At 32.1% G+C, this 11693-nt stretch overlaps 1 protein-coding gene across 1 annotated transcript; it reads left to right on the top strand.

Moving 5' to 3' along the window:
* The first annotated feature begins 1048 nt into the window (after positions 1–1048).
* On the top strand, positions 1049–1773 carry LOC112684470 (putative nuclease HARBI1). Its single transcript, XM_025556025.1, has 2 exons — positions 1049–1254; positions 1416–1773. Exons 1-2 carry the CDS (start codon positions 1049–1051, stop codon positions 1693–1695), a joined length of 486 nt encoding a protein of 161 aa, XP_025411810.1. The 3' UTR covers positions 1696–1773.
* The last annotated feature ends 9920 nt before the right edge of the window (positions 1774–11693 follow it).

Raw genomic sequence — 11693 nt, 5'->3', positions numbered from 1 at the left:
AAAAAATATGTGTAGCGTAAATAAGACTGAAAACAGACTGAATAGCTTCCGGTCCCACCGATTGTTGATGACTGTAAAAGAGACAATTTTTATGAGAGGGGATGGTTTGACCTCGAGCAGTTTTTAACCAAACTCAAACAGGTCTCAACTGGCATGATTTTGTAACAAATACAACGGGTTTTTAGAGGAAAAAAGTGTTTACTCGACAGTTAATGACCGAGACATTTTGAAAAGAAACATTTTTATGAGAGAGATGGTTCGACCTCGAGCCGTTTTTAACCAAGCTCGAACAGGTCTCAACTGGCATGATTTTGTAACAAAAATAATGGATTTTTAGAGAAAAAAGGGTTTGCGTAACAATTGTTAAGATAGCCATTTAAGTCTAATGTCTGTTAAAAATATATGGAATATAAATTACACATAACTGGTCTTTGTCGGCTATCTCAAGGAAAACATAATCGGTCTTCGTCACGTATTACTACGGGAAAAATTATATCTCTTATCTATATGTATTATCATATTTCAGGCGAGGGTGATATCAGTGGTGGTTCTTGATCAAGATCTATAAAGAATTCTTTAGATCTTCTTTATAGATCTTGGTTCTTGACGGCAGCGTTGGATCGCGTTCGCGGCGCAGGCGATAACGTATATAAGATTGGCAGGTTAATCAGTCAGTGGTGGCGGGATGTGATGTGATGGTGATGGTTGGTGGTTGCGGTAGTGAAGGGTAGTGTGGCGCGGTGGTGATGTTTGTGGTGATGAAGGGTTGCGGGGAGGGCGGTGGCGGTGTATGTGGTTGTGAGTAGAGATAGCGAAGGCGGTGGTGACGGGTCGTGGTGGCGGTGTAGGCGGCAGCAGTGTATGTGGTTCCAGAATGCCCTTTTTCATCCTACTATAGTATATTATATATTATAAATAATATATTTTGTCATGACGTAGATGACATATGATATCAATTTTTGTTCAATTTTTTGTTTCGTTGGATTTTTGACTTAAATATTTTCATATATAATACATCTTCTATAACAAGTGTTCACTGAAAGTAGTTATGTATCGTCAAATACTATACATTAACAAGGACGATGATGAACAGATTAGTGCGATGCAACGACGACCTTGCATCTTTTATGAGAGAATCAACTATTGCGAATTATATGACGATCATGATATCATAAATAGATTTCGTATTTCAAAAGCTACGTTTAGTATTATCTTGAGATTGATAGAAGAAGAAATATCTCCTCCCTCTCAAAGGTAATTAACTTTTAATAACAGATGTCTAACTTTTTTTATTGAAACTATTATAAACGGCGATCAACTGCCAATTATTATAATTCTTTTATGATAGCTGTATGCAAAAGTTGTATTGTTATGGTTTTTTTTTCTACTTATAATATTACTTTTTTTTGTTTCAGAAATAGAGCAATATTGGCACTTTGTAAGCTGTACATGATACTGAGGTATCTTGCTACAGGTTCATTTTTGTTAGCTATTTCTGACTTAGTTGGGGTTATTGAATCATCAGCCAGTCGTTACATTTACCAAACATGTAGAGCCATAGCAAAGCAAAAACAAAATTTCATGTCGTTTTCTATGAATGATGTTGATATAAAAACGGTAGTCACTGGATTTTACAGCCGATGTAGATTTCCCAGAGTAATAGGAACTATAGACTGTACCCATATAAAAATTTAGTGTCCAGGTATAAATAAAATTGAATACTATTGCCATTATGTTCTTTTTTATACAACCATGATTCATCGTAACTTTTCTAGGTAGAGATAATGGAAACATTTATTACCCTTTATTAACCCTGAAGTTAACATTTCTTTTACGCTTCTCCATAGTCAAAGAAAATAGAAACACAAACCGTATACAGAAGTGTAAAAAGCACAAAAATAAAATCAAACAAAACACCGCATTTATGACCACGCGAAAAACAGTATGCATTACATAATAGAATAGATACGCGAAAATGTGGAATTGTTATCAATAGGGAACGGATTTATATGTAAATGCATATTTTTATTAAAACGAGATATTTAAGATTCGATAAGAAATGTTTATGATTTAAATCATTCCTATTAAAACGATGATACTTTTACATATTTTTACATATTTCACTAATTTTTAAATATTTTTAAACACATATAGGCAATATTGATTTTAAAACAATCAATGACATAATGAGTGGCAGACACCCTTCTTAAAATTTGGAATAATCGCCTTCTGATGGTACGCACTTGAAATATGCTTTAAATACATCGGTTGATATGAAACGATAATTTAGCCGTTTTAAAAATAGTTTGATACCTAATAGGCGACATTTAACATTTGATAATTTAAAAGATATTGTAATAATTCAATGCAACAAATCATTTTGATAATTTAATAATAATAATCACTTTTTTCCCCCACATGTTTGAATGTTTTTAGCACATATTTTATAAATTATAGTTACATATATATGTAAATATTTCTATATTTTTATTACATATAAATCCGTTCCCTAGTTATCAACGTTATCTTCAAAATCCTGGAGGAAATACTATTGCAACGAGGTTAACTCGGATTAACTAACTCCTACCCAAAAACCATAGACGGACATTTGGTTGAATTTTGGGGGGGGACTATAATAATTCAATGTAAAATAACCCGTGGGGAGTTCGCCCTCACACCCCTTTCCTAGGCACAATTAAAACTAATAACTATAAAAAATATATATAGGTATGTTTAAATTGTATTAAAAAAACACTAAATAACGTATATTTAAAAATACGAGTAATTAATATTTTATTTTAATGAGAAATATCTATTTGTATCAGCAAAGATATTCAAAGTATTATCGCTTTTTATATTTTTCAATATATAGTATTGAAAGATCGCTAAACTTATCTTGAACAAACGATGTCCTTAGCCAAGTTTTATTTTTTTCATTGCACTGAAACTTCTTTTACAAGTAGCCGAACTAATTGGTATTGTTAATGCTATTGTAAATAGTTTTTTATTATTTTTTACTTTACGATTTTCAAAATAACGAACAGATGATTATAAAAACAACCAATAATTTTTCTAACAAAGTTTCGATTTTGGACGGGCTATTAAAATATTTAGGGGGCTAGGCCCTCCCAAGCCCCCCACTCCCCCGATGTCCGCCTATGCCAAAAACCTATGGTGAAACTGAAACAATGCTAATTCAAAGTTAGACGGTAACTCAGGATAAACTACTGACTCTGTTATTACATACTAAGATAAATAAAATAAGACTTGTGAATGGTTCATGTCGTTTTTGTCCTCGGCTTCGAAGCGCACAGGCACCATTACTCTCATTATTGTCGTAGGGATTTTTATCTTTGTGTATATACTGGTATCTACTGTCTTTTTCTTTCTCTTTCTCTCTCTCTTCATATATATATATATATATATATATATATATATATATATATATAAATATATATGTGTGTGTGTGTGTGCACGGGGATGATAAATTGGTAAGAGGGATTACATTCTAACAAAAATATATTATTATTATCACTTTTGGATACGGTATTTTAAGTTTCTACGTCGATTAGTTTTCTTTTGTAAAATTATTGTATGATATCTTATTATAGTATTATATGTACATATTATACGTAAGAACAAAAATCGCAACAGTATTTCTCCATACACAATGGTTACCTATATAATAATATGTTTTTGCCTTCATACACCATACTGTTTTTTTAAAACATTTACGAAATTATTCATTTATTTTGTCATTTTTGCATTATAATTTTTCAACCCATTAAGATACATTTTAAACGTACGTAAATACATAAAATATACAGCCATAATAAAAAACGTCGGTTCACCTGGAAATATTTAAATATGCTTCAGTATGAACCATTATTCAACAAAGTAAACCTAACTGGCTAACCCTAATCAATCTAAGATTACTTTAACCATTATAATTTATTTTATATTTATTTTTTAGTAGTAACTATTGCAGTGAATGTATTTTTTTCTGTATGCGTGTTTTAATGACTAATTTGAAACTAAAAATACATTTTATTAATTCTAGTCAGAAATTAAAGTTTGTTACCTCCGTAGTTTTATATTTTTTTAGAATCGTCCTTGAAAAGAGAATGGATTGAATTGTCGAAATGTTTTATTCTTTTTTCACTATAAAACGTTTTTCATTAAACATTTTTAAGGGGAGTTTGTGTTCACAGTTTGAGGGCTGATTCAAGTTTTAATTGTATGGTAGTGCACCATATCGTTGGTTGAAACGAGATTAACGCGCGTTCGCGAAATTCTTAAATGTTTAGAGAAGTCCATTGATTTTTGTTGTTCTTTTTAACGCGCGTTTTCACACAATCGTACGGCACTCCGTCAACAATATTATTATTTGTTGTTATTTTACTTGGCGGTCTCTTCGCCGATGGCGGCAGTGACGCCTGACGGGTAAATGGAGACTCGAACTACTCGAAGGAACACCACTCAGGGAAGAGAGAAGAAAAAAAAAATTAATAAATAATACCTCCTACTTCCGGCCATATTCTGAAGCCCTCCGTAACGCACGATATACCGGATGCTGGTTGTTGCAGGCATTTTATTGTGACGTTTTTGTCGCCCATTCAACCGGTCTAAAAATACTACGTATATAAAATATATTGTGTACAATAAACCTTTTTTTCTTCTTAACTGCGCCGCCGCCGCCACCACCACCACTAACCATCGCCATTCGTGCGTGTGCGTACGGTCTATTTGATGCGAAGGGTCTTTCGGTCCCGACCCTCGACCGCTCTTTCACTGCATCTGTCCGTCTCTCTTTTTCTTTTCACCACAGACCGCACACGCGTCGTCGATGTACGCACGCACGCGCGCACACGAACAGCCATGCAGGCGCACATTAGACCCGTCATTACTATAGGTGGAGAACGAGATTAGGAGAAAAAGGAGAAGCACCTTCGTGCGACGTAGTAAACGATATTTTTTCCTTTCATTTCTTTTGCGCCGTGCCATATACCGTACGTAACATTATGCGTGGGTGTGCGTATATTTGTACGTATTATATATAGCCCTGTGTTATCGTGCCGACAATTTACAAGTTTTCCATTATATTTACTTTCGGACGACGCATTCCATGATGATTTAACAACCCCCTTTCACCAAACCCCTAATGCGCGCGCGCGTACGCACGCACACATGTGTAAACACAATAAACCGAGAAATCCTTGTGCGACGATGTATATATAATACACATAATACATGCATACGTATATAGTGCGATGTTGTACGTTTTTAATACCAACGGGCGACGACGACATGGACCATTCATAAGACCAACCGCCACGGGGGCTGTAAATAGTTTTCTAGAGCGAGATGCTCCGACGGCAACGGAGAGGGCGAATTTCGTTGCACCGATTTATGCGTTTCGCATTATATCGTTATTATTCCCAATCACGAAATCTTATTATGTTTACGGGTATTGTGCGTGCTTATGGAATCGTTAAACGTGATTTCCACACGTTTGACATACCTCGTTGTCCGGTTTTTTTCAATTCGGATAATCGAACGCGCGTAGGTATTATTTTGCCGTACGTATGTATACCTAATATCCATTTTATATTCGTATACATATATCTAACATTAAATCGTTTTTTTTTTTTAATCTCTCAAGAAGGGCACATCCGTTAACCGTATCTATGGGCTGCGGGTAAACGTGGTTTGCCGATAAACCGTCTTATTAACGTCATCGTCATGAATACAATATGACATTTTTCCAAAATGATTCACGCTCGAGTTATTTTATCGTCAGTCGTTTTCTTTTATTAAATACCTAATATTATGCGATTGGCTTATTATTTCTCAAGTACTTAGACTCCATCTAGTTTTCGCCATCGTTGTTGTTTATTCTATTCCATATTTGCCATTCAGATGGCTACAACAATTTGAAACTCCGTGTTTCAGTTACGCGAATTTACTCTATACGCTTAACCGTCAGCTTATTTAGATATATTACGTTTTAACGTTTGACTTATAACCCTGCATGTATGTTATGTCAAATTATATTTTATGTTATATAATTTAATATCGTGTATGCTGTATTGAAATGATTTATCTGCCGTCGCGTTTATGAGGATTATAATATAATAATACACAAGTCATCAAAAAAAAAACCATTTTCACATGTTGCGTTTTGAAAGAAAAAAAATATACAACCGAGGATTCGGGTGGTGAAATATATTAAAAGATAAAACGGATTAACAAAGTATAGATAAGAAGATACTCGAAAATCCCATTTGGGACGTTTAAAATTTCTATTAAAAAAATCATAAAATACATTTTAACATTATAATCGCATAGTTTTAATTCCATTCTTTGGTTATGTGGGAAAAGCATTTTGTGTTGTTATCAATCGATATCCGTAGAATTGTATAATGTTTTCGTTTGGCGTATCATGTTGTTTTGTTTAAGTGGTAAAACAAATATTTAATGTTTCTCTAATGGTTAATGCCCTAAAAATGATGCTACTTGCGGTTTTGTGTTTTATTAAGTCTAAAAACATGTATTAAACCTAATATTCAATGGCTTCAGTAATCCAATGTTGCTATTAATAATAAATGAATATAATAATATATTGCTTATTGTGTATTGTAGGTATACTGTTATACATAATATGTAACTGAAAAACATGTTATTTCTGTAACTCGTTGCTTATGACGCTCATCGGTTATCATTTTTTTTTTTTTTTTTTAAATAACTTATTATTAATTAGTTAAATATCTATTTATAAATACATCATTATGTTATAATATAATATTCACATCACATATTTTCATTATTTGCATATTTATTTATAAGTTTAGTGTAGTTCAATGTACACACCCTGCTTTCCTGTATTCACATATAAAATTGATATCAATCTATATTCCTTCAGAAACGATAATCCCTCTATTGTTCATTAACATGAAATATTTTTCCATATCAAAAAAATAATTATTCATTATACATCAAATTATTCAAGAGTTTTAATTACTTGTGTGTTTTAGCTTTACAATTGATCATATATATTAGGTTATCATCATATTAGCATGTTTAAATACTGTTTTACAGATTAATCTAATTTAATTTAATTATAATTGTCTTAAATGTTTAATGTTTAAGGAATCGATTTAAAAAATTATCAAAAAAGATTTACTAAATCGAAGTAAATACATTTATACTTATATTTTCAATTCGGGTGTAGAATAATTTATAAACAAAAGTGTACACATATAAATAGTATTATAGTTTGGGTATGAAATTTAAAACGTGTATTGTACTACACGAATATTTTAAATTTATATAAATTATTTGCTACAAATAGAGATAATATAATTTGAAAGAAGTTAACAGTTAATTTTGTTTGATTAATAGCCAACCGGTTGTGATCATTAAATGTACGCATGGGTACAAGAGGATTTAAATTATATTCGTGTGCCTATTGTGTAGGCACATACATTAGATATCATGTGCATCAAGATATAAAGAGGCTCTGTTGTCACAGAAATGCGAAAAGTTTAATTGACGGAAAAGTGTTAAATGCGACTACAATAGAAAAAAAAAAGGTGTTATAGCAGTAACTTTATTCTTTATGCCAATAACAGTTTCATTGATACAATTTATTTTTATAAATAACATATTAATACAAAATAATGATTTCGTCATTCATAGTATCTATCTGAAGGCTAAAATACTAATGTGATGTGTCATTCTTTACTTTCGTGATTTTATGAGTCAGGTATGAAATACAATTAAAAATCGCTGAGTCTGTAATCGTAAATACAAGTAATATTAGTATAGCTGGTAAGTTCTTACATTTTTATAATTTTAAATGAGTAAAAATGTTTATAAAATACTCATATTATATTATTTTTTAGTACTAACTAATAGCTTTTATATAATTTAATACATCTTAATTTTTTTTATTATATTAGATTAATATATTCTTAAACTGCAGAGTTAAATAAAAATATTTTTGAACTTCAAATCAAAAATTTCTTATTAATAACGAAAATAATAATAATAATTTCAAGTTTAAATCATAACTTAAAATAAATTTCAATACATCAAACTACTACTTAATATAGTCATCAATCATTCATAAAAACGGATTTTATGAAAAAAAAAATTAAGTAGTAACTTGTGTTTATATTGTTGGTAAATAACATAAATAATAATGATAAATTCCTTACATGGAAAATAAATTAATTTAATATGATTGTTTGTACTATCGAAATTTATAGTATAAATTATGTACATTATACTTTGTTGTTCAGAATTTAAAACTCGTTTTTTAAATACACGAAACACATATATTATAATATAACTGTATACAATAAAGATACTACTGAAGAAATAAATTATTACTGCATATATAATACATTTTACGATGGATTAAAAGCATAAAAACATTTGCCGCGTGTTATGGGTGCATAAGAAATTGCTCAAATATTTCAAAGTTTGTATGGTTATCAACACGCATAATATTTATAATTTATAAGTGTAGTAATTCTACGCTATACTTAATAAATTTACGCATTTGGTAAAAACTACGTTCAGTCAAACTTTATATAACTAAATCATAAGTTTTTCCATACGATATTGCTAAATCTTTTAAAATAACCTATAATAATATATCTTCATTAATCGACTAACATTCGTAATGTTATGAATTGTTTGTACATCAAATTTTATAGATATTTACTAATATGATGTAAAAAAAAAAATAAAAGAAACAGGCAATTAAAACTGGTTATTTAATGATCATTGGTGTAAAATCACGTTGCCTGTTTGCTTTTTAATAATTGTACTTATTAATTCTACTTATATATACACTACTGAATCCCGAGTTAATAAATTGCTGTCATGTTATACCAACAAATGTTTCTCTAAACGCTCATATATCTTGTATGAAAATTAAAATGTAATTATAATGGTTTTCAGAAATAAACATTTTGTTGATGAAAAATTAATTTATATTAATTTGCATGTATCTGTAATATAGGATGCAGTTTGGAACAGCTTGGCATATTTTCATTAATTTGTAGCTTAGTTGTTTAACGACTAATTGAATATGATTGATGTATGTATAATTGTATTTATGACATGGCGTGGACGCATGATAAGTAAAAAAAAAAACAACCTTACAAAAATCCTGTCTTATCCATGGTTCATTTTTAGTAAATATTATTAGTCGGTTAGCATTCGTGTACTACATTATACAAAATTTTACTCCGTGAATTAATTCTACCTCTCATACAGTTTTTACTACTCTTTCTCTCTGCGTATATACGTGTCATTTTTTGCTTCATCGAAAGTGTTCCTAATATTTATTCAATACTATCATTTGTAACTATCGTTTTTCAAAAACGTCAGTCTTTCTATATACTAAGTTAAAAAACTATTTGTTGAAGAATCCAACTTGTTATTATAATGTAATTAAATTACATCATGGACGATGGACCTAATCCATAATATATATAGTTTAAGAAGTAAACTATCCGAAATCATAAGTCATGAATTACGATTGGTGTTTGTTGATCTATTGGGTTCCTACGATTAACAGTTACAAATACAAATATCTTTACAAAACTAAAACATTAGTACATGTGCACATACGGTAAATATAATACAATTTTGAAAATAGTTTCTGCGCTGTTAAAATACAAATTAATGTATGATTATCAATGCACAGGTCTCCGCAAAAATGTCTCACCAGACATTACATTTTAAAATTATTTGAAGGTTGATAGGTCGCGGATATATCTCGGTCGATTTTTTTAATACTGAACTGTGTATACTGTTGCTGCAGTTCATAACATAAATATGGCTGTTGAACCAAGTGATATAAATCCAGGAAACTATATTGCATGGTGCAAGATGAATTAGAATTATTCTTGAAACGAACAAGACACCACAGGACACCGTAAGTCCAATGAAAACATTCTAAAGATTTTTTTATCAAGGTAAAAATCCATACAAATGTGTGTGTGGTATGCCGTGGCGAAATGGTTGCACGGTGTGGGTCATCGATACATCGCGATGAATGGAATGATTTCAGTGACATATGCTATTAGAATATTTTTAGGAAATATATATTCTTAGGACGCCCCGACTGTACCGAGTAGTAAATAGTAAAATAAAATTGTTTTGAAACATTTGATCATTTTTCGGGCTCACTACTATACTACCTATTCGAATTATTAAATTAAAACGATAAAAATTGCGTTGGCAAATCGTAACGGATTTGAATTTTTTAATATTACAATTAATAGTAAATATGCCCGTATTCCACGGTCGTGTTAAAAAAAAAAAAAATAATAATTTTAAATAATTTCGAAGAAAAACGACCTATCTCGATTGTTAAAACTATAAGATATCTCTATCTCTCTCTCACCCTCCAAAATATACGCGTGTACGATAAAAATATTTAGTCCGATGCACGTTAAATTACCGTACAGTTTGTACTCACAAAATACCACAACACCTATAATTATTATTATGACGTGCGTATAACGTTCAAACGGTATCGATTACAATAGTAATCAGTAATTGCGTGGGTTACGCATTGTTAAATAGAAATAATTGCGCGACGTAATGAGTACCGTACGCAACGCGTAAAGCGTGCACACGTGTTTGTGTAATTATAGACGGTCGGTGGAATGGGTGCAAGCTGCACCAAAGCGTCCGTACACGTTTTGAGCGTACGAAATCGAATAGCTGAGCTGCACTTACGTGGTTGTGTATAGGACACGTATTGTACGTGAACCCGCGACAGGCCTCTGTACGTGCCATCTGGCCGTAAGAAGATACCTCCACGGCGTGCCGTATACACGTTCCTTACACTAATATGTATATATACACGATGTATACGGGTATAAATATGTACACAAGGGGTGACACCGTACAGTACGCGTTTTAACAACATTAACCTTTGGTCCGTTGAAACAAATCAGTCAACTGACGCGTGTCTAATACCGCGCCGAACGAGATAATTTTTACCAAATCGTTGGCACGAAAATCGCGGGGTACGGTGTTTTCGAAAATCAACGGTTTACAGATTTTCCGTCCGGCGCACGTGTTACCGTTCGCGTGTCTTTCCGGTGACTGTACGTACATCGTCCATATCGTTTTCGCGCGACGACGATCAATTAAAATAATATTCGTTCCTCGTTTTACTCACCGCTCCGCGAAACCTACGAGGGCTGCGTTGACACGAGTTCACGCTGCGGATGGTGTACACTCAGTGATTCGGTGCAAGAGAGACTTTTAACGGTGATACGCGCGTGCTGCGGGCAGATCGAGGGTATGCTATGCGACATAGTTCTTTGTGTCTGCGGTAATGTATTTTTGATCCTGTAGTGCGTACCCGTTGGGCGCATACGGTATACCGCGGTATGCTAAAAACGTAGAGGTAAAATGTTTTGAAATTACATCGTAAAGTCGCGGTCGCCCATGATTTATGACCGACGAGCGTGGACTCGTATTCCCTACCGGTCGGTGTTGTTGCACATAATGTTAACGGCGAAACGCTTTGTTTTTTTTTTTTTTTTTTTTTTTTTTTTCTTAACAATAATTACTATAAAAACGATCGGATGCGGTATAGGAAGTGTTGCGGTGTCCGTCTCCGCGTCAATCCTCGCGTGATTTCGAATAATGCGTTTTTG

Source organism: Sipha flava, unplaced genomic scaffold (assembly GCF_003268045.1).
Source record: "Sipha flava isolate LNK unplaced genomic scaffold, YSA_version1 105_pilon_pilon, whole genome shotgun sequence".
NCBI lineage: Eukaryota > Metazoa > Arthropoda > Insecta > Hemiptera > Aphididae > Sipha > Sipha flava.
The sequence above is the reverse complement of the archived record's forward strand: the minus strand, read 5'-3'. Positions and strand labels throughout refer to the sequence as shown.